We start from the raw sequence: 22,337 nt of genomic DNA, 5'->3' as shown, positions 1-22,337 counted from the left end.
CTCTCTCCTGTTGATCTGCAGGTGAAGGTTGATCTTTCCCCCCATGTTGCTTCACAATGTGCTCGCAGACGTTTGCATGTGTTACGCCATGAAACAGCCAAAGTGCACGTATGTATTTATCCAGCGTGAGTCACCTCCTCCTCCGCTCCACAGGGCCGTGCACGTGAAGGGTTCCTGCATTGTTCATTGTGTTCCATGAGGCGTGAACATGGAGGTGTTTTGGTTCTTGGTGAGCAACTCGCTCCATCACCAAAACACACAACAGCCAAGAGGTCAGCGGCTTTGGTTCGGCCCGATATTACTCACCAAACATCTGACGATTATAAAGTAAACTGGCATTCTTCTCCAGTGACTTCTCGGCATGCCGGTTGTGCAAAGCTCTACCGACTTCCAACATCTCGGCTGTAAATATGATCCGTCACGCATCAGGATTCCTCTGGATGGAAATACTGACGAGGAGCCGGGTTTTACTTGTTTTGGAGTTCAGGCCGAGAGCTTCAAAGCTCCTCTGTGGCACAACCAAGGAAACCCCACTTCATGTTCACTATTTTACAGTAAAAGAGTAGAAATTAAAAGCTGCAGCTCTCCTGCAGGTTAACGATGAGACAGAAGGTCATGCATGAAGGACGAAGGTCATTAGAGTGAGAAGTCATTGAACGGGTGTTTTTGTAACCTTGGATCAAACAGACAGGAGGTCACGTGGAGGCTTTTCTTGGTGCATCTTCCATAAGTCCTTTGGAGTCAAACCGGTCGGGGCCACGGGAGTTTGAGGGCACTTTGCTGGTTGCAAATGCAGCTTTGCATTTTGGGGATTTTTATTCAAAATGATCAAGAATCCTCGTGGATTTATGAAGCAAATATTTACAGCACCCAGCAGCAGCTGCAAGTAAAAAAAAAACGAGTTTGATGGAGTTCACAGACCAAACTATTTTCTGTGAATAAACTAAACGTTGAAGACAAACAATGACACGTCTTCATCTGCAGCCTCATAATTGAGTGTGAAAGTAACTCAGACCTTTATGGTGAGTACCTGCAGACTGCTTCTATAAACATCTCACATAAAGCCTCTTTATTCTTCCCTGTAATTAAAATGTACTTCTCTTTTGATGGATGCTTTGCATATCAAACCGTTCTTGGCCTCCGCGTCGCCATGGCAGTGCGTGGTGTTTGCTGCTAAACAGCTATCTGCGATATGCCTCCCATGGCCTCTATTAACATGCAACTGGTTTACGAGTGGCTTTGTGAAGCTTGTTCTGTCTGCAGCGTCTCTTCCTCTGAGGAGACGACAGGTGGATCTGAGCCTCAGAGATGGACTTGAAGGCCTCTGGTCTGGAGATGCTAAAGGAGCCGAGCTGTTGCACAAAAAGATTTATAGCGGGCAATCAAAAATAAATGATTTAGCAGCTGGAGTCATGAGTGTTTATGTGTTTGTTTCTCTGATCAGAAGCTGCAGAACGACGTTGTTCCTCCTCGTCATGCGATGAAGAGCCTCCACCAGTTAATCTATCTGGCAGCACTGGGACTCCTTCCACCTTCCACTGCAGCCTTTACTGCGACATGCAGGGGGGCATTTACGCAACATTCACTTCCTGCTGACCCAGAAGAGACGAGGTCAAATGTAATGTAAACTCAATGTAAACCTGAGTAAATGTGATCCTTCTTATTGTAAACTTACCACCTCATATGTTGCATTGTTTCCAGAGACAAACTTTCATTCCTGCTGCTCAGCTGTGGTTCATTAATGTGACGTCTCATGTAATTATCAACAAATTACAAAGTTATTGGCACTTTTTAACAGAAATTATAGACCCATAAAATAAAGCTTCCATCGTAAATCCTTCCAGTTAAAGGAAGTCCTGCACTTGAACTCTTGGTTCTTAAATAATAATATTTTAGACCATAGTGTTGCCCTAGTATTAAGATATGATATATATTATATTATATTATATAAGAATGATCCCTGGGTGTTTGTCCTCAGACGTCTGCTGCAGAATCTCTCAGATCTTAAACTGCTTTCTGGTTTCACAGAAACATTTCCATCCGTTTGTCCTCGTCTCCAAATTATGAAACGGCCCCAAAGACGGAGATCGGATCCAAACCGGTGGCCCGATGCTAATTTGAGCGTTTGGATCCGGGGATGTAGATCAAGATGTAGATCAAGATGTGATTAAAGGTTGCAGCCGCTCCAAATTACAGGCCTGCTGCAGGCGGGCTGCTTTCCGTTGCCAGGTCCTGCAGGTCTGGAGGGCTCGAACCTGCGGCTCATCCTGCAGCCCTGGTTAGTGGTGAGAAGCCGGAGCAGATGCGGCAGGAGGCCGCCTGGGGTCACGGTCGCATCCGGAAACGGGTGCTCCGGCAAATGGGGCCAGATGTTGGCGAGCTTGTGACGGGGAGAGTGGTCGGTTGAGCAAGGCACCAAACCTCCAGTACAAGAGGCATCTTAGTGATGCTGCGTGGCCAGTTTACTGCATCATTAGACCAGCGCTACCTTGTTGCGCTACCTTGTTGCGCTACCTTGTTGCGCTACCTTGTTGCCTTGTTGCGCTACCTTTTTACCTTGTTGCGCTACCTTGTTACCTTGTTGCGCTACCTTTTTACCTTGTTGCGCTACCTTGTTGCCTTGTTGCGCTACCTTGTTACCATGTTGCGCTATCTTGTTGCACTACCTTGTTACCTTGTTGCGCTACCTTGTTACCTTGTTGCGCTACCTTGTTGCCTTGTTGCGCTACCTTGTTACCTTGTTGCGCTATCTTGTTGCACTACCTTGTTACCTTGTTGCGCTACCTTGTTACCGTGTTGCGCTATCTTGTTGCACTACCTTGTTACCTTGTTGCGCTACCTTGTTGCGCTACCTTGTTGCGCTACCTTGTTGCGCTACCTTGTTGTGCTACCTTTTTGCGCTACCTTTTTACTTTGTTGCGCTACCTTGTTGCCTTGTTGCGCTACCTTGTTACCTTGTTGCGCTACCTTGTTACCTTGTTGCGCTACCTTGTTACCTTGTTGCGCTACCTTGTTACCTTGATGCGCTACCTTGTTACCTAGTTGCACTACCTTGTTACCTTGTTGCACTACCTTGTTGTACTACCTTGTTACCTTTTTGCGCTACCTTGTTGTGCTACCTTGTTGTGCTACCTTGTTGTGCTACCTTGTTACCTTGTTGCTCTACCTTGTTACCTTGTTGGGCTACCTTGTTACCTTGTTGCGCTACCTTGTTGCGCTACCTTGTTGCGCTACCTTTTTACCTTGTTGCGCTACCTTGTTGCCTTGTTGCGCTACCTTGTTACCTTGTTGCGCTACCTTGTTACCTTGTTGCGCTATCTTGTTACCTTGTTGCGCTACCTTGTTACCTTGTTGCACTACCTTGTTACCTTGTTGCCCTACCTTGTTGTACTACCTTGCTACCTTGTTGCGCTACCTTGTTGTGCTACCTTGTTGTGCTACCTTGTTGTGCTACCTTGTTACCTTGTTGCTCTACCTTGTTACCTTGTTGTGCTACCTTGTTACCTTGTTGCGCTACCTTGTTGTGTTACCTTGTTGCGCTACCTTGTTGCCTTGTTGCGCTATCTTGTTGCACTACCTTGTTACCTTGTTGCGCTACCTTGTTGTGCTACCTTGTTGTGCTACCTTGTTGTGCTACCTTGTTGTGCTACCTTGTTGTGCTACCTTGTTACCTTGTTGAGCTACCCTGTTGTGTTACCTTGTTGTGCTACCTTGTTACCTTGTTGCGCTACCTTGTTTTGCTACCTTGTTGTGCTACCTTGTTACCTTGTTGTGCTACCTTGTTGTGCTACCTTGTTGCGCTACCTTGTTACCTTGTTGCGCTACTTTAGCAGGTTTTCGATCTACGACGTCCTGCATGTTCAAAATGTCCAAGAGTCGAGAACAGTTGTGGTTTGTTTCTCCAACAGAAGCTACAAAGAGCTTCATTAGCACCGCTCTCTGAACCCAAACAGGGTTTGAACTGAGTCGTGTGGTTTCCTCACAACGATCGCAGCTCTTTTCTTTAATGAAAACAGCTCCGTCCTCTTTGCAAAAGCATCTATTTAAAAGCTTTTGTTCCTGTTTTATATTAGTTTTGAGTTAATCACTTACCGGAAAATGGAAAGCGGCTCCGGGTTGACCTTCAATCTGAGCGATTAGGGAATCAGACTCTCCTTTACTGCATTCAGCAGATTCATTCACAGTAAACTGCTTCTCCACCTTAACGAGGCTGCTGCTGCACGTTGAGTCGTATCCTCTGGCATCTTGTGGGTGGGTTTATTGTGTCTTTATGGCTTATTTACTGAGCTTTTATTGTTAGCTAAAAGCAGCTTGCACCCTGTGTGGAAGCTTCTGCTGCAAACACAGTTTCACTGATGTCTCAAAGTTCAGATTTTAACGCTCGTGGTTTGAAAAAGTTGACATTTGTTCATATGTTGTGCAAATACTCTTTTGTCGCAGCCATCTTGAGGTAAACAGAATTTTTGTGTCTGAATCTTACTTCACTGGAGCAAAACCAAACAATTCATCATCTTTCTGTCATCTGTGAATACAATCACAGTATTCCAGCTGCTTTGAATAAAGGTCTGTTTTTTTTCATACTTTCTGGGAGAAGTCCAACAATGGCGCCTGAGTTGTGTGTTTCTTACCGTCCTGCGTCAGATATCTGTGAGCCGGTGAGTCACGCAGCTCCAGTTCTCACGACCTTTAGATGAGTCGTTGTTGACGGGACGAGGCTGCAGATGTTGTGATGAAGAAGGTCAGACGGCCGTAAAGACACAACCAGCTGTGTTCATAACATCGCAAGAGCATGCCGCTGATGAATAGACCTATTGCATGAAAAACATACCAGTGAATGACAAATAAACTAATTGGTTTTAAGTTGAGTACACACTTTTTGTGTAGTTATTTTCTCAACTGCTCTCAACATCTCATCTTGTTTTACTATTTAGATTTTTAATCTTTGAGTACTTTTAAAAAGACTATATAACATTTAATATGGCAGTAAAATCTACTCAATGCAACACAACTGATGTTGATTGTTTCTCTCACAACATTTGATTCTAGTTGAACAAAGTTTTTCCCACAAACAACTCATTCCCTCAGAGGTTTCTTACAGAAGAAAGATTCTCTTGATTTAAGGAAACCTGCGTGTAACAAGTGCATTATATTCCTTGTTTGCTGCTTCCGGACTAAATAAAGATAAGTTGCGTGTCGGCCCTCCCACGAAGACAACCTGACTGTTGTGCTGCCATGTTCCCTCTCATGAAGCGTCTGGACCTCTGACCTCACAGCCTCCCTGTACTTTAACCCAGCAGCCTCTGGAAACCTCTGTTCCTATTTATACGGCCCGCTCACACCGCTGAACATTAACCGCTCGTTAAACCGACTCTTGTGGGGCACAAACAGCTTATTAGCAATTTGTTTGGGGGAAGAGTTATCAGGCAATACGCTGCCCATGAATACGGATGCACCTTTCATCTGGTTTTACATGCAAATCATAATCAGAGAGCTGTTCAGTGAAATGTCTTTTATGATCAAGAGTCCAGCGCTGAAGGCATTTTGATCAGTTCACTGGCCGGGAAGCTGTTGTTGTGAGCTTCTGCCAACGGATACGCTGAACGGTGAATGTTTTTACTTTCATTCAGAGCACATGGTTGTTGCGTGACGCATTACGTTGTTGCGCTACGTTGTTACGCTACGTTGTTACGCTACGTTGTTACCTTGTTACGCTACCTTGTTACCTTGTAACGCTACATTGTTGCGTTACCTTGTTACCTTGTTACGCTACCTTGTTACCTTGTTGCGCTACCTTGTTACCTTGTTACCTTGTTGCGCTACCTTGTTACCTTGTAACGCTACATTGTTGCGTTACCTTGTTACCTTGTTGCGCTACCTTGTTACCTTGTTACGCTACCTTGTTACCTTGTTGCGCTACCTTGTTACCTTGTTACCTTGTTGCGCTACCTTGTTGATCAGCTGAATCAATCAGTTTGATCGCAACAGGAAGCAGCCTGAACACAATAAAGGCTGCAGATTAAATCCATTAAATAAACAGTCGTAGTTCAACACACATAACGTCGATGCTCCTGAAAAATGCTGAAAATGTGTTCAATTCACTCACAGAAAAGTCTCTCAGGAACGTCAAAGAGTTGTCAAATGGCTTCCTAGGTTTTTACAAACAGAGGATGAAGCACCAGTTAACTCCCAGTTAGCCCAGTGCAGCTGTGGCTGAGGACTGGGCAGCTCCCAGTTGCTGTGCAGCTCTCAGAGTGAATCACTGGAGAGATGGTTGGATAAAGAGGAGATGAAAGAAGCCCTGAAAGCACAGATTTGTTTCCATGTATTTGTTTGGCAGAGCTGTTCAACCCATCATCTCGCTGCGTGACTAACCGAGCATTCTGGGAAATGTTTTTTACATTTTTAATTTATTTTTATGACTCACTCACGGACCTTTTTTTGTACATCACTTACTGCAAAAAGTAACGATATGTTGCAAATAAAAGTAGCAAAAAGTACAATACTTCCCTCTGAGATGGTGGAGTAGTAGCATGGAACGCAAATACTCAGAGTACAAGTACCTTGAAAAAGCAGTACTTGAATAATTGTAAACACACACACACACACTATGTGTCTGTGGGCTTCATTCGCACGCGAAGGTGTCGCTTCGGCCATCTTTGTCCCCACAGACGGTGACTTCACCCTGTGTGTGTGTGTGTGTGTGTGTCGGCACTGTGATTTGGGGGAACCGTACCTGTTCCAGACTGTTCCACACCCGCACCCGCACACACACACACACACACACACACACACACACACACACACAGTGACTGGACTCGTCTGGCCTCTTTGCTCATCTGGGGTTGATTAGCGTGACCACTTCCCTACACGTGTACACACACACACATACACACGCACGCACGCACACACACACACACACACACACACACACACACACACACACACACACACACATGCAATGTGATGGCGGATTCCCATGAACTCAGTCACCCTTTCAAAATAAAATATTTTCCAGTTTATTTTACTGGTCGATACTTTTTTTGACTTTTCAGGAAAAACTTCAAAAGTCAAGATACTCAATTATTACTCAACCCCACACAGGTGTGTTCATCTCATGTCGGTGAAGTGATCACGTCCTCTGGTTCTGATCCAAAGTTCTGTGGCTTCTTCTTTGGCTCGTGTTACATTCTTCCTCCACGTTGCATAAATATCCGGCTCGTAGTTTTCCTGTAGTTTTCAAAATAGCCTTATATACCTTGTTACGCTACCTTGTTGCGCTACCTTGTTGCGCTACCTTGTATCGCTACCTTGTATCGCTACCTTGTATCGCTACCTTGTATCGCTACCTTGTTACGCTACCTTGTTACGCTACCTTGTTACGCTACCTTGTTACGCTACCTTGTTACGCTACCTTGTATCGCTACCTTGTATCGCTACCTTGTTACGCTACCTTGTTATGCTACCTTGTTACGCTACCTTGTTACGCTACCTTGTTACGCTACCTTGTATCGCTACCTTGTATCGCTACCTTGTATCGCTACCTTGTTACGCTACCTTGTTACGCTACCTTGTTACGCTACCTTGTTACGCTACCTTGTTACGCTACCTTGTTCAGTTTGATCGCAACAAGAAGCGGCCTGAACACAAGAAATGCTGCAGATTAAATCCATTAAATAAACAGTCGTGGGCTGGAAAACCAGCAGGAATGAGAACACAACACAACACCAGGCTAAACAACCCACTGGTTAGAGTGGATATATCTGCATACTCCAGTAATGATCTAGTGGGAAACCGGACTCTGCCAGAACCTCCGGCTCCGGGGAACTCACAGAGTATTTTACATCTTTGATTTCTCCTCTAAAGCATTCGGGCTCATTTGACTCAAACTGCCGTGAGTCACAGAGGAAGTTTCCACCTCGGCCGAGCCCCGTTTGGTTCCCGGATGGTTTTGGGCTTTAATGGATGCTGTGATGATGAAGAGGGTCCAAACGTCCCTTTGAACTGGTTCTGTTTATGTGCTCACCTGCTCCACCAACGCAGCTGCAGAAAACCAGTTCATCAACGAGCCTCAAAGGTTTCTGAGGCAGCTGAGAGAGTGAGGTAAACAAACAGCAGCTGCACATGTTGACTACTTTCTCCATCACTAAGTCCAGGTATTTATTTTAATGAATTATATTCTATGAAATCAACAACCTTTTTTCCCCAGTGGTTTCATCTGGTGTCTAATTACTGTAATAACAGTATCATCTCATCTATAAATACATTATTGTATGTGTGTTATATGTTTTATGTATTGTGGAAATGTGTTTTATGTCTTTCAATGCATAACTTTATTTAATCCCATTTTCTAATGCGTGCAGTGTCGTTTCTTGACCACTAGATGGAGTTGAACTTCATCTGATAAAATCACAGCAGAATAAAAGTCAATTTATAAAAAAACTGAAACAATATTCTAGTTAGTATAAAATAAATGCATGAAAAAGCATCAACTTGGGCTGAATTCAGGTTGAACAATGAAGAAAGAAAAGCAGCAGACTGTCTGTTCTGTAAAAAGATGAAGTTTTTACCTTTGATTCAGAACATGAGACGAACAGATTTGAGGCCAAAGATCTGAGATCAACGCCTACATTCATGCACTTTATCCTCTAGAAATAGACGTTTTCCTCAAAGAGACTTTATTCAAAGCTGCACTTGAAAAGAAAGTGCTGTAGTTTCTACATTTTTCCAAATGAAATTCTGCTTTTGATTCAAATACAGTGATGTTGTTGTTTTTAGCTTCATGAGTTGTTTCTGCCGACAAAGAGTCACATCAGCCAGAAGAAACGTGAATAATCGACATTAAAAGTCAGTTTAGAACAATCACTCATTGCATTTGTCAAATTTGTCGGATAATCTCCTACTAAAATGTCTGAGAGGTGCAGTTGTTGTTTCGGCCTCCAGGGGGCGACGATGAGCAAAGTCAAGGCCCAGGCTTTGCAGCGCAGCGTCTTCGTCGTCCAACTCGTCTTCCTCATCTTCGTCTTCCTCGTCTTCCTCGTCCAACTTTTCTTCGTCTTCGTCTTCGTCCGTCTCGTTGGTGACGTACGAGCCTTTGCGTCTGGTGAACAGCCACAGCATCACCACGGCAACGCAGATCAGCAGCAGCAGCACGGAGCCCACGACCCCTAGAGGGACGAAAAGATGAGAACCAAACCCTGCAGGATCAAGACCCTGGTCCTCAGAGGACGTGCTGCATTCAGGTACCGCTTAAATGCTCCTCTTTACAGAGGACGTGCTGCATTCAGGTACCGCTTAAATGCTCCTCTTTACAGAGGACGTGCTGCATTCAGGTACCGCTTAAATGCTCCTCTTTACAGAGGACGTGCTGCATTCAGGTACCGTTTAGATGCTCCTCTTTACAGAGGACGTGCTGCATTCAGGTACCGCTTAAATGCTCCTCTTTACAGAGGACGTGCTGCATTCAGGTACCGTTTAGATGCTCCTCTTTACAGAGGACGTGCTGCATTCAGGTACCGCTTAAATGCTCCTCTTTACAGAGGACGTGCTGCATTCAGGTACCGTTTAGATGCTCCTCTTTACAGAGGACGTGCTGCATTCAGGTACCGCTTAAATGCTCCTCTTTACAGAGGACGTGCTGCATTCAGGTACCGCTTAAATGCTCCTCTTTACAGAGGACGTGCTGCATTCAGGTACCGCTTAAATGCTCCTCTTTACAGAGGACGTGCTGCATTCAGGTACCGTTTAGATGCTTCTCTTTACAGAGGACGTGCTGCATTCAGGTACCGTTTAGATGCTCCTCTTTACAGAGGACGTGCTGCATTCAGGTACCGTTTAGATGCTCTTCTTTACTGAAGACGTGCTGCATTCAGGTACCGTTTAGATCAGTGTAACTGTAGTCACACAGAGCAGCTCGACACGCGTCTGTCAGAGTTTGACAAACGCTTTCAGGACTTTGTGTTTCTGGAGCCAGTCGCTACTTCTTGTGCTTCCCATTGCGGGAAGACGTTGAGGTCGAGTCCCTCGGTGTTCCACCTGAACTCGTTGGAGTGGAGGAGGAGATGTTGACACGACGGCTGACTTTCAGCTGAAGTCCAGCGCTCATGGACCGTTTTGGAACTTACTCACAGAGGAAAAGTACCCAAACATGAGGAAATGTGCTGCCTTCTTGACTGTATTATTTGGCTCTACTTATTTATGTGAGTCAGGCTTTCCCACATGAAACATATTAAGTCCAACAGCGTTCCTCCATGACGACCATTAGTCTGCCTGAGGCTGAGCAGCAGCTCCTGTCTCACTGTGAACCCTGCTGTCCATGCAGTGATGTCATCGGAGTAACATGGAATGACCATAAGGGTTCATGCAGTTATGCATGGTACGCCAATGTTGTAAACATAAAGTATACTCGGTATATTTATACATTAATAATGCAAAATATATATATAAATAGATATTTAGCATTATTAATGTAGGTAGATCTTTTTGACTTGGTCATTTTTAAAGTAGCTCGCAAGCCCAACAAATGTAGGTTTAGATGATCCTCATTGAAGAAGACATGCTGCATTCAGGTACCCTTTAGATGGTGTGTTTCTGGGTAAAAGACACACCCACTACTTCCTGCTTGTCTGACATTATTAAATATGATCAGGAGGAAAAGGTTCAGCTCTCACCTCCAATCAGAGCTGCAAAAGCTCCGTCCTCCATGTTGATGCCTGTAAAAGACACAAATTAAACTTTACATAAGAATCATTTAGCGTTTATTTCTGAAATACTTGTACTGAGCCAGCATGCCCTTCACTCCCATTATAAACCAACCACTTAGTAACCATAGTAAAAAAGTTATGATAAGTAACGATAAGTAACAATAAGTAACGATAAGTAACAATAAATAATGATAAGTAATGATAAGTAACAATAAGTAACGATAAGTAACGATAAGTAACAATAAATAATGATAAGTAATGATAAGTAACAATAAGTAACAATAAGTAACGGAAAGTTAAAAAAGTAACAATCAGTAACGATAAAAGACAAAACAGTTGAATATTTTCCTCTGAGGAAATAAATAAAAGTAAAATAAAGTAAAGAATGGCCTTATCTCCATGGGGACAGACCCTGAAGGCGTCACACTCACTCCTGCATGCTGATAAGACACGCCCTGCTAACACACGCACACACGCACGCACACTCATGCACGCACACATGCACGCACACGCACACACACATGCGCACACGCACACACACACGCACACACATGTGCAAGCGCACACACACATACACACACACACACACACACGCACACACACACATGCACACACACACATGCACGCACACACACACGCACACACGCACACACATGCGCACACACACGCGCACATACACACACACACACATGCGCACACACACGCGCACATACACACACACACACACACATGCGCACACACACGCGCACATACACACACACACACACACACATGCGCACACACACGCGCACATACACACACACACGCACACACATGCGCACACACACACGCACACACAGACTTGAGTCAAACTTTACCGTTTGGACAAAGTATCTTTACTTGAGTAAAAGTATGCAACATCAACCAAGTACTCTACTCCGTTACAAGTTAAAGTACTATCACGATGTACTTAAAGTATGAAAAGTAGTGCAGTGACTGATAATACTTTAAGTACATTATACTGATAATACTTTTATATTTTTATACTGAATAGGACTATTTTCACAGAGCGTTTTTTCTACTAGATCTGAGTACTTTTTCTAGTTTTAACGACGCAGTATACGGCTGGCAACACCAGGTTAATCATCTCGTTGATGTACAAGTACCACGTACCATTCACCACCGTGATGTTCACATCATCGAGAGGAGGAGGAGGAGGAGGAGGAAGAGGAGAGGAAGCAGGAGGAGGAGGAGGAAGAAGAGGAGGCAGAGTAGTAGGAGGAAGAGGAGGAGGAGTAGGAGGAAGAGGAGAGGAAGCAGGAGGAGGAGGAGGAAGAAGAGGAGGAAGAGTAGTAGGAGGAAGAGGAGGAGGAGTAGGAGGAAGAGCAGTAGGAGGAGGAAGAGCAGTAGGAGGAAGAGTAGGAGTAGTAGGAGGAAGAGCAGTAGGAGGAAGAGTAGGAGTAGTAGGAGGAAGAGCAGTAGGAGGAAGAGCAGTAGGAGGAAGAGCAGTAGGAGGAAGAGTAGGAGGAGGAAGAGCAGGAGTAGTAGGAGGAAGAGCAGTAGGAGGAAGAGCAGTAGGAGGAAGAGTAGGAGGAGGAAGAGCAGGAGTAGTAAGAGGAAGAGCAGTAGGAGGAAGAGCAGTAGGAGGAAGAGTAGGAGGAGGAAGAGCAGGAGTAGGAGGAGGATGAGCAGTAGGAGGAAGAGTAGGAGGAGGAAGAGCAGTTATCAAGACATTTAAATTGTACATGATGACGTCGACCTGAGCAGAAAAGAAATCATATTATCAAATATTCATAAAAGTTAAGAAGAATTCTTTTCACAAAAAGCTGATTTAGCAAAATCCAACGAATTAATAAACACATGAATAACTTTCTTATAACTGTTAAAAGTAATACACATGTTAAGTGTGATTAATAGACTTTCATAGTTTATGTCCATTCAACTTCCCTGTGAGGCGTTTAATATCACGCAGAACTTCATAAAGTACAAGTTTATTTTAATAAACTTCATAAAGTACATGTTTCTCTCTTAATAAACTTCATAAAGTACATGTTTCTCTCTTAATAAACTTCATAAAGTACGTGTTTCTCTTAATAAACTTCATAAAGTACATGTTTCTCTCTTAATAAACTTCATAAAGTACGTGTTTCTCTTAATAAACTTCATAAAGTACATGTTTCTCTCTTGATAAACTTCATAAAGTACATGTTTCTCTTAATAAACTTCATAAAGTACATGTTTCTCTCTTAATAAACTTCATAAAGTACGTGTTTCTCTTAATAAACTTCATAAAGTACATGTTTCTCTCTTGATAAACTTCATAAAGTACATGTTTCTCTTAATAAACTTCATAAAGTACATGTTTCTCTCTTAATAAACTTCATAAAGTACGTGTTTCTTTTAATAAACTTCATAAAGTACATGTTTCTCTTAATAAACTTCATAAAGTACATGTTTCTCTCTTAATAAACTTCATAAAGTACATGTTTCTCTTGATAAACTTCATAAAGTACATGTTTCTCTTAATAAACTTCATAAAGTACATGTTTCTCTTGATAAACTTCATAAAGTACATGTTTCTCTTAATAAACTTCATAAAGTACGTGTTTCTCTTAATAAACTTCATAAAGTACATGTTTCTCTCTTGATAAACTTCATAAAGTACATGTTTCTCTTAATAAACTTCATAAAGTACATGTTTCTCTCTTAATAAACTTCATAAAGTACGTGTTTCTCTTAATAAACTTCATAAAGTACATGTTTCTCTTAATAAACTTCATAAAGTACATGTTTCTCTCTTAATAAACTTCATAAAGTACATGTTTCTCTTGATAAACTTCATAAAGTACATGTTTCTCTTAATAAACTTCATAAAGTACATGTTTCTCTTGATAAACTTCATAAAGTACATGTTTCTCTTAATAAACTTCATAAAGTACATGTTTCTCTCTTAATAAACTTCATAAAGTACATGTTTCTCTCTTAATAAACTTCATAAAGTACATGTTTCTCTTAATAAACTTCATAAAGTACATGTTTCTCTTAATAAACTTCATAAAGTACATGTTTCTCTTAATAAACTTCATAAAGTACATGTTTCTCTTAATAAACTTCATAAAGTACATGTTTCTCTTAATAAACTTCATAAAGTACATGTTTCTCTTAATAAACTTCATAAAGTACGCGTCTCACACGCGGAACTCAGTTAATCTCTGAGCTGCAGACTGAGCTCACTTTAATCAGATGTTATTGTCATAAACGTTCCTCTCTGGTCTCTTCTTGATGTTTGAGCATCGAGCACAAGATGTTCTGTTTGTTAAACAAATAAAACACACAAGAATTCATAAAAAGGTTAAAAAACCAACGAGAAACTCACCAGTTCTGAGAAGAAGAAGAAACACAACAAGCATATGCTGAACACACACACACACACACACACACACATACACACACACACACGCACGCACACACACACACACACACACACACACGCACGCACGCACACGCACACACACGCACGCACGCACACACGCACGCGTGCACGCACGCGCACACGCACACACACACGCACACACGCACGCACACACACACACACACACACACGCGCACACACACACACACGCGCACGCACACAGATGGGTGTGGTGTCGCTCTCCAGGGTCGAGAGCTGTTCTCCCTTCGGCCAATCAGGAGGCTGACTCCGCCCCTCTGACTCCGCCCCTCAGATGAAGCCGTGCAGCTGACGTTACGTCATCCTGTTTATAAACCTCTCCTTCGGCTTTGTCTGCAGCAGTTTGTGCTTCCTGCATTTCCCAGAATGCATCAGAACAACCAGAGAGAGTGCGATGGTCATTGTTTTTAATATGTGGCTGTTTTTCATTCTCCCAACTCCCAGAAGGACTGAAGGCCCACAGAATAGTTTTTGTCTCCTGATTCTTTCACAAAGACCAAAACTCATCATCAGAAATCTGCAAGATTGTTTCTGCATAAAAGTTTCTGCATAAAGGTTTCCACATGTTTTAGGATATATTCTTGTCGGCTGTTGTACTTTCCCTTCCGGTATTATGCTCCAGCAGGTGATTGGTTGTGTGAATTAGATGAGGAGAGAGAGCCCCTCCCACACATTAAGCCCCTCCCACACATTAAGCGCCTCCCACACATGAAGCCCCTCCCACACATGAATCCCCCCACACATGAAGCCCCTCCCACACATGAAGCCCCTCCCACACATGAAGCCCCCCCCCACACATGAAGCCCCTCCCACACATGAAGCCCCTCCCATACATGAAGCCCCTCCCACGACTGAGGACAGGAAGCTCGTCACAGGAAGTTCATTTCATTGATTTAAGGTGAATTATATATACAATATAATATGAAAGATGAGAGGACATTTTGTCCCCAGACGTTCAGTTTGTGGTCTTTTCCATGTTTGTCTGCTTTTTAATTCCCTCAAAACAATGTTTAACAACTGCAGACTCATGAACATTTAGCATTTACTGAAAGAAGAAATAATTCATTGAAAAGAAATGCATGTTTGCAGAATTTTAGGAGAAAACCAACATCATGAATAAAAACAACTCAAACTCAAGAGTCACACGCTGATCTTTTAATTCATTTCATCGTAAAGACTCAGTTCCATCTGCTTGATAAACATTTTTATTCCCAACGTTTCTGTAAAGACAAACTATTCATAAACTATTCATAAACTATTCATAAACTATTCATACATACTAAACTATTCTGTCGTTATTCTCGCAGCTCGGATCCCAAATCTCAACATTTCATGATTATTTTCACAGCCAGCGACACGTTTTGAATGAATTACGACTGAAACGCGTTTTAGTTTTAGTTGCTCGTCTTCATCGTCTTCATCGCCTCAAGAAGAAGAAACAATCGTTTACGACACGACTTTGTAGCGAGAAAACACATTCCACCATTTTAGTAGCCAACGTTATATGTTTGATAGTCGACTAGATTTTATACATTTTAAACTTTTACGAGCCAACGACAAGATATTTGATAGTCATTAAAGTCTTGACTCCCCAATTAAAGTTTAAGGTGATGTAGAGCCTACGGGCACACGCTCTAAAAATAAAGACAAAAAGGACATTTAAATTAAAAATAATTCTCGTGGATTTTGTCGTTGTTTTTTGACGTGTCACAAATATGAAAAGGTTATTTGTTGACATATTTAAATACACATTTGTAACTTATAAAAAAGCAATAAAGCACAATCAAAGAAGTTTTAACCCAATTTACAGTACAAAGGCGTATTTAAAACCGTAATCCACGAGAAAACACGTTCCTCTCGATAATATTCTAAATTTTTTCATCTTTACCCGCCAACAAACCTTAAATTATTGATCGGTGATTTGCAGAACTCGGGAGCCAAAATCATGCAAAATCATGCAAAAATTATGCTGAATTAAAAAAAGCACAAAAACATTTGCAGCAAAACTGGCGTCTGAAGTGCAAAATGTGGTTAAAGTGATTCTTCTTCTTCTGCTTCTTCTTCTTCTTCTTCTGCTTCTTCTTCTTCTTCTTCTTCTTCTTCTTAATTCTCGGCAGCGTTCCCCTCACTCGTCCTCGTGGTGGAAGAAGTCGTGACAACAGACCGTAACCACGGACACGAACGTCATGAACTCCTGGAAGTCGCACTCGGCGTCCCCGTCCTGGTCCAGGCTCTCCATCAGGCGGTCCAGGCCGGCCGGGTCCCTCACGTGCTGCAGAGGAGGGTCACTGAGAGCTTCAATAAGCACTAAATATGTATCGTCATGCTTTATTCTACCGCTTTATTTAACCGCTATTTATCCAGGATACGAGGATTTAAAATCTATATTCTTTAGCAAGTCCTGGCAAAAAAACAAACAGCAAACAGTTCAAAACAACATCAAAATTCTATTAAAAACAGACTTAAAAAGGATCAAAAAGTTAAATAATTACAAAGAAAATTTTCATAAAAAAGACTCAAAACAGACTTAATAAAATAGCAAAAAGTAAGATGTTTCTAATAAACAGACACAAAACAGCAAAAAGTCAACAGCAAATATATTATAGATCAAGATACATGAAGTAATAAAACATTAAAGTGATGAACACAATAGAACACATCATTCTGCATAAGGAGTACTTATTCATGTGTTCATGCTCACACTTGTATGTTTAACTAAAGTTAGTAATACCTTGTTCCATCATCATTCAGTCACAGAGATATGAATACATGAATGTTCATCATCATTCAGTCACAGAGATATTTATATGAACGTTCATCATCATTCCGTCACAGAGACATGAATACATGAATGTTCATGATCATTCCGTCACAGAGATATGAACACATGAACGTTCATCATCATTCCGTCACAGAGACATGAACACATGAACGTTCATCATAATTCCGTCACAGAGACATGAACACATGAACGTTCACCATCATTCAGTCACAGAGATATGAACACATGAACGTTCATCATAATTCTGTCACAGAGACATGAACACATAAACGTTGATCATAATTCTGTCACAGAGACATGAACACATGAACGTTCATCATAATTCCGTCACAGAGACATGAACACATGAACGTTCACCATCATTCAGTCACAGAGACATGAACACATGAACGTTCATCATAATTCCGTCACAGAGACATGAACACATGAATGTTCATCATCATTCCGCCACAGAGATATGAACACATGAACGTTCATCATCATTCAGTCACAGAGACATGAACACATGAACGTTCATCATCATTCCGTCACAGAGACATGAACACATGAACGTTGATCATAATTCCGTCACAGACACATGAACACATGAACGTTCACCATCATTCAGTCACAGAGACATGAACACATGAACGTTGATCATAATTCCGTCACAGAGACATGAACACATGAACGTTGATCATCATTCAGTCACAGAGACATGAACACATGAACGTTCATCATAATTCAGTCACAGAGACATGAACACATGAACGTTCACCATCATTCCGTCACAGAGACATGAACACATGAACGTTCATCATCATTCCGTCATAGAGACATGAACACATGAACGTTCACCATCATTCAGTCACAGAGACATGAACACATGAACGTTCACCATCATTCCGTCACAGAGACATGAACACATGAACGTTGATCATCATTCCGTCACAGAGACATGAACACATGAACGTTGATCATAATTCCGTCACAGAGACATGAACACATGAACGTTCACCATCATTCAGTCACAGAGACATGAACACATGAACGTTGATCATAATTCCGTCACAGAGACATGAACACATGAACGTTGATCATCATTCAGTCACAGAGACATGAACACATGAACGTTCATCATAATTCCGTCACAGAGACATGAACACATGAACGTTCACCATCATTCAGTCACAGAGACATGAACACATGAACGTTCATCATAATTCCGTCACAGAGACATGAACACATGAACGTTCATCATCATTCCGTCACAGAGATATGAACACATGAACGTTCATCATCATTCCGTCATAGAGATATGAACACATGAACGTTCATCATAATTCCGTCACAGAGACATGAACACATGAACGTTCATCATCATTCCGTCACAGAGATATGAACACATGAACGTTCATCATCATTCCGTCACAGAGATATGAACACATGAACGTTCACCATCATTCAGTCACAGAGACATGAACACATGAACGTTCATCATCATTCCGTCACAGAGACATGAACACATGAACGTTGATCATCATTCCGTCACAGAGACATGAACACATGAACGTTGATCATCATTCCGTCACAGAGACATGAACACATGAACGTTGATCATCATTCCGTCACAGAGACATGAACACATGAACGTTGATCATAATTCCGTCACAGAGACATGAACACATGAACGTTCACCATCATTCAGTCACAGAGACATGAACACATGAACGTTGATCATAATTCCGTCACAGAGACATGAACACATGAACGTTCACCATCATTCCGTCACAGAGACATGAACACATGAACGTTCATCATCATTCTGTCACAGAGACATGAACACATGAACGTTCACCATCATTCAGTCACAGAGACATGAACACATGAACGTTCACCATCATTCAGTCACAGAGACATGAACACATGAACGTTGATCATAATTCCGTCACAGAGACATGAACACATGAACGTTGATCATCATTCCGTCACAGAGACATGAACACATGAACGTTGATCATCATTCCGTCACAGAGACATGAACACATGAACGTTGATCATAATTCCGTCACAGAGACATGAACACATGAACGTTCACCATCATTCAGTCACAGAGACATGAACACATGAACGTTGATCATAATTCCGTCACAGAGACATGAACACATGAACGTTCACCATCATTCCGTCACAGAGACATGAACACATGAACGTTCATCATCATTCTGTCACAGAGACATGAACACATGAACGTTCACCATCATTCAGTCACAGAGACATGAACACATGAACGTTCACCATCATTCCGTCACAGAGACATGAACACATGAATGTTGATCATCATTCCGTCACAGAGACATGAACACATGAACGTTCACCTCCAGCAGCTCCGGCAGCTCGTCCTGCAGCAGCTGCTTCAGCTCGCTCTTCTTCAGCTTGAGTTTGTCTCCTTCTCGCTCAGAATACTTCTGGAACACGGCGATGATGGTCGCCATCGAGCTCTCCAGGTCGCTCATCTTCGTCTTCTTCATGTTCACGACCAAACAGAACATCCAGAATACATATTCAGCTGTTTGTTATAAGGCCTCATGTGCATATTAAACATAACATTCATAAACTAGTAATACAAGCAGACTTTCTCATGTCAGTATGAAGTGTCCGGCTGGTAGATATGATTCATTAAATGAGTTGTTCTCAGACTCTGATCATGAATCTCATTCAGCAGCTTTTATGCACCAAACTTTACTCTTTCATTCATAAATATATTCTGAAGCTTCATGCAGAGGTTTGTTCACTCAGCGTCATTTATTCTACATGTATTAATAAAAACATGACGGATTACATTTATTTATAGCTGTTGACAGAATTTACTGATTTATGAAGTGATTCAAGAAGATAATAAAACATCACTCTGCAAAAACCTTTGAATCTAAAGTCAACAAAATAAATCAATAATTTAGAGCCTGACTTTATGTTCACGTATGAACATGAGCTGATCCCTCCACCGCATATTTAAATACACATAACTCTTAAATTCTGTGCACTTTATTTTAACTTTCATTTTTATATTCTACTGTAGATCTAATTGCAAATATTAATGCTTACATATCACACTGTGTTTTATGTTTATCGTTAAATGTTAAATGCGATGCAGCTCCCGCCAGGACACATCTCTTGTATATGAAAACATAGATGGTAATAAATGGTTCTGATCCTGATATTTGATAAGATGATGCCTCTTTTTTTAAAGTTTCTTTTAAATATAAGTGAATCTTACCTCAGAGGGAGTTCAGCCGGCTGAAGGAGGACGAGGACGGAGCCGCTTTATACTGCAGCCGGGTGCTGGTGGGGTGCTGGTGGGGTGCTGGTGGAGGGTGCTGACCAATCCCGAGTGTCCACCTCCCCTCACTCCACTGCAGCTCATGTGACTCTGAACAATAACTCATAGTCACGTTGAGACAACATTTAGTTTGATATCAGCGTGAATCACACAGACTGTAATGAACCTTATTGCCTTGATGACTTAGTAAATACTCATAAAAGCCACTTTGAAAGTTTTACAAGTGACTTTTAAGAGAAAATAGTTCCACTAAAAAACGTTTCAATGATTTTACAGATAAAACTTTATGAAATAAATATATTTGTTTTTGTCTTTGTATTCAATGTAAAAGAGCTTTTCTCTCTGGAGGCTGAGCAGCGTCTCACTACTCTCTACCGGACTTTAAAACTACAAGTACATCAAACTGTACCGCGATTAAGAGAGACGTTTGAAACACTTATTGTACCTGATTCATCTGGAGAGCTTTATGTACTGAGGCTACTAAAGGATACTAAATGGTACTGAGGATATTAAAGGGTACTAAAAGGTACTAAATGGTACTGAGGCTACTAAAGGATACTAAATGGTACTGAGGATATTAAAGGGTACTAAAAGGTACTAAATGGTACTGAGGCTACTAAAGGATACTAAATGGTACTGAGGATATTAAAGGGTACTAAAAGGTACTAAATGGTACTGAGGATATTAAAGGGTACTAAAAGGTACTAAATGGTACTGAGGCTACTAAAGGATACTAAATGGTACTGAGGATACTAAAGGATACTAAAAGGTACTAAATGGTACTGAGGCTACTAAAGGATACTAAATGGTACTGAGGATACTAAAGGATACTAAAGGGTACTAAATGGTACTGAGGATACTGAAGGTACTAAATGGTACTTAAGGGTACCTTAAGGTACTGAGGTTACTAAAGGATACTAAATGGTACAAAGGGGTACTAAATGGTACTGAGGATACTAAAGGGTACTAAATGGTACTGAGGATACTAAAGGGTACTAAAAGGGTACTGAGGATACTAAAGGATACTGAGGATACTAAAGGGTACTGAGGATACTAAAGGGTACTAAAGGGTACTGAGGATACTAAAGGGTACTAAAGGGTACTGAGGATACTAAAGGATACTGAGGATACTAAAGGGTACTGAGGATACTAAAGGGTACTAAAGGGTACTGAGGATACTAAAGGATACTGAGGATACTAAAGGGTACTTAATGGTTCTGAGGATACTAAATGGTACTGATGATACTAAAGGGTACTGAGGATACTAAATGGTACTGAGGATACTAAAGGGTACTAAAGGGTACTGAGGATACTAAAGGATACTAAAGGGTACTGAGGATACTAAAGGATACTAAAAGGTACTGAGGATACTAAAGGGTACTAAAGGGTACTAAAAGGTACTAAAGGGTACTAAAGGATACTGAGGATACTAAAGGGTACTAAAGGGTACTGAGGATACTAAAGGATACTGAGGATACTAAAGGGTACTTAATGGTTCTGAGGATACTAAATGGTACTGATGATACTAAAGGGTACTGAGGATACTAAATGGTACTGAGGATACTAAAGGGTACTAAAGGGTCCTGAGGATACTAAAGGATACTAAAGGGTACTGAGGATACTAAAGGATACTAAAAGGTACTGAGGATACTAAAGGGTACTAAAGGGTACTGAGGATACTAAAGGATACTAAAGGATACTAAAAGGTACTGAGGATACTAAAGGATACTAAAAGGTACTGAGGATACTAAAGGATACTAAATGGTACTGAGGATACTAAAGGGTACTAAAAGGTACTGAGGATACTAAAGGATACTAAAGGATACTAAAAGGTACTGAGGATACTAAAGGATACTAAAAGGTACTGAGGATACTAAAGGATACTAAATGGTACTGAGGATACTAAAGGGTACTAAAAGGTACTGAGGATACTAAAGGATACTAAATGGTACTGAGGATACTAAAGGGTACTAAAAGGTACTGAGGATACTAAAGGATACTAAATGGTACTGAGGATACTAAAGGGTACTAAAAGGTACTGAGGATACTAAAGGGTACTAAATAGTATTAAAGGGTGCTAAATGGTGCTAAGGATACTAAAGGGTA

The 22,337-nt window shown here is 41.5% G+C and overlaps 2 protein-coding genes across 3 annotated transcripts; both read right to left on the bottom strand.

The window, feature by feature from the left end:
* Positions 1–8,654: 8,654 nt before the first annotated feature.
* Positions 8,655–14,183, bottom strand: LOC306753125 (uncharacterized protein). 2 transcript variants are annotated; one of them, XR_013771232.1, is made up of 4 exons: positions 14,056–14,183; positions 11,853–12,438; positions 10,668–10,709; positions 8,655–9,164 (listed from the first exon to the last, which is right to left on the bottom strand). XR_013771232.1 is itself a non-coding variant. In XM_079236968.1 (3 exons), the coding sequence occupies exons 1-3, from the start codon at positions 14,087–14,089 to the stop codon at positions 8,860–8,862; spliced, it is 381 nt and encodes a 126-aa protein (XP_079093094.1). In that variant the 5' UTR covers positions 14,090–14,136; the 3' UTR covers positions 8,655–8,859. The 2 variants fall into 2 exon arrangements, 1 of the variants encoding a protein (XP_079093094.1); XM_079236968.1 differs by lacking the exon at positions 11,853–12,438 and having other exon boundaries at positions 14,056–14,136.
* A 1,086-nt stretch (positions 14,184–15,269) lies between these two features.
* s100b (S100 calcium binding protein, beta (neural)) lies at positions 15,270–20,194 on the bottom strand. The gene is made up of 3 exons (XM_079236748.1): positions 20,169–20,194; positions 19,270–19,416; positions 15,270–16,402 (listed from the first exon to the last, which is right to left on the bottom strand). Exons 2-3 carry the CDS (start codon positions 19,405–19,407, stop codon positions 16,256–16,258), a joined length of 285 nt encoding a protein of 94 aa, XP_079092874.1. The 5' UTR covers positions 19,408–19,416; positions 20,169–20,194; the 3' UTR covers positions 15,270–16,255.
* Positions 20,195–22,337: the final 2,143 nt, after the last annotated feature.

This window comes from Taurulus bubalis (genome assembly GCF_910589615.1).
Source record: "Taurulus bubalis genome assembly, chromosome: 21".
NCBI classification, from domain to species: domain Eukaryota; kingdom Metazoa; phylum Chordata; class Actinopteri; order Perciformes; family Cottidae; genus Taurulus; species Taurulus bubalis.
The sequence above is the reverse complement of the archived record's forward strand: the minus strand, read 5'-3'. Positions and strand labels throughout refer to the sequence as shown.

Coding starts and splice junctions, on each gene's coding strand:
- LOC306753125 (XM_079236968.1), bottom strand. CDS start 14,089: ATGCTTGTTGTGTTTCTTCTTCTTCTCAGAACTG. Junction 10,710..14,055: donor TCTTCTTCTTCTCAGAACTG/GTGAGTTTCTCG, acceptor TGTCTTTTACAG/GCATCAACATGGAGGACGGA. Junction 9,165..10,667: donor TTTTGCAGCTCTGATTGGAG/GTGAGAGCTGAA, acceptor TCGTCCCTCTAG/GGGTCGTGGGCTCCGTGCTG.
- s100b (XM_079236748.1), bottom strand. CDS start 19,407: ATGAGCGACCTGGAGAGCTCGATGGCGACCATCATCGCCGTGTTCCAG. Junction 16,403..19,269: donor AGCTGCCGGAGCTGCTGGAG/GTGAACGTTCAT, acceptor CCTCCTCTGCAG/CACGTGAGGGACCCGGCCGG.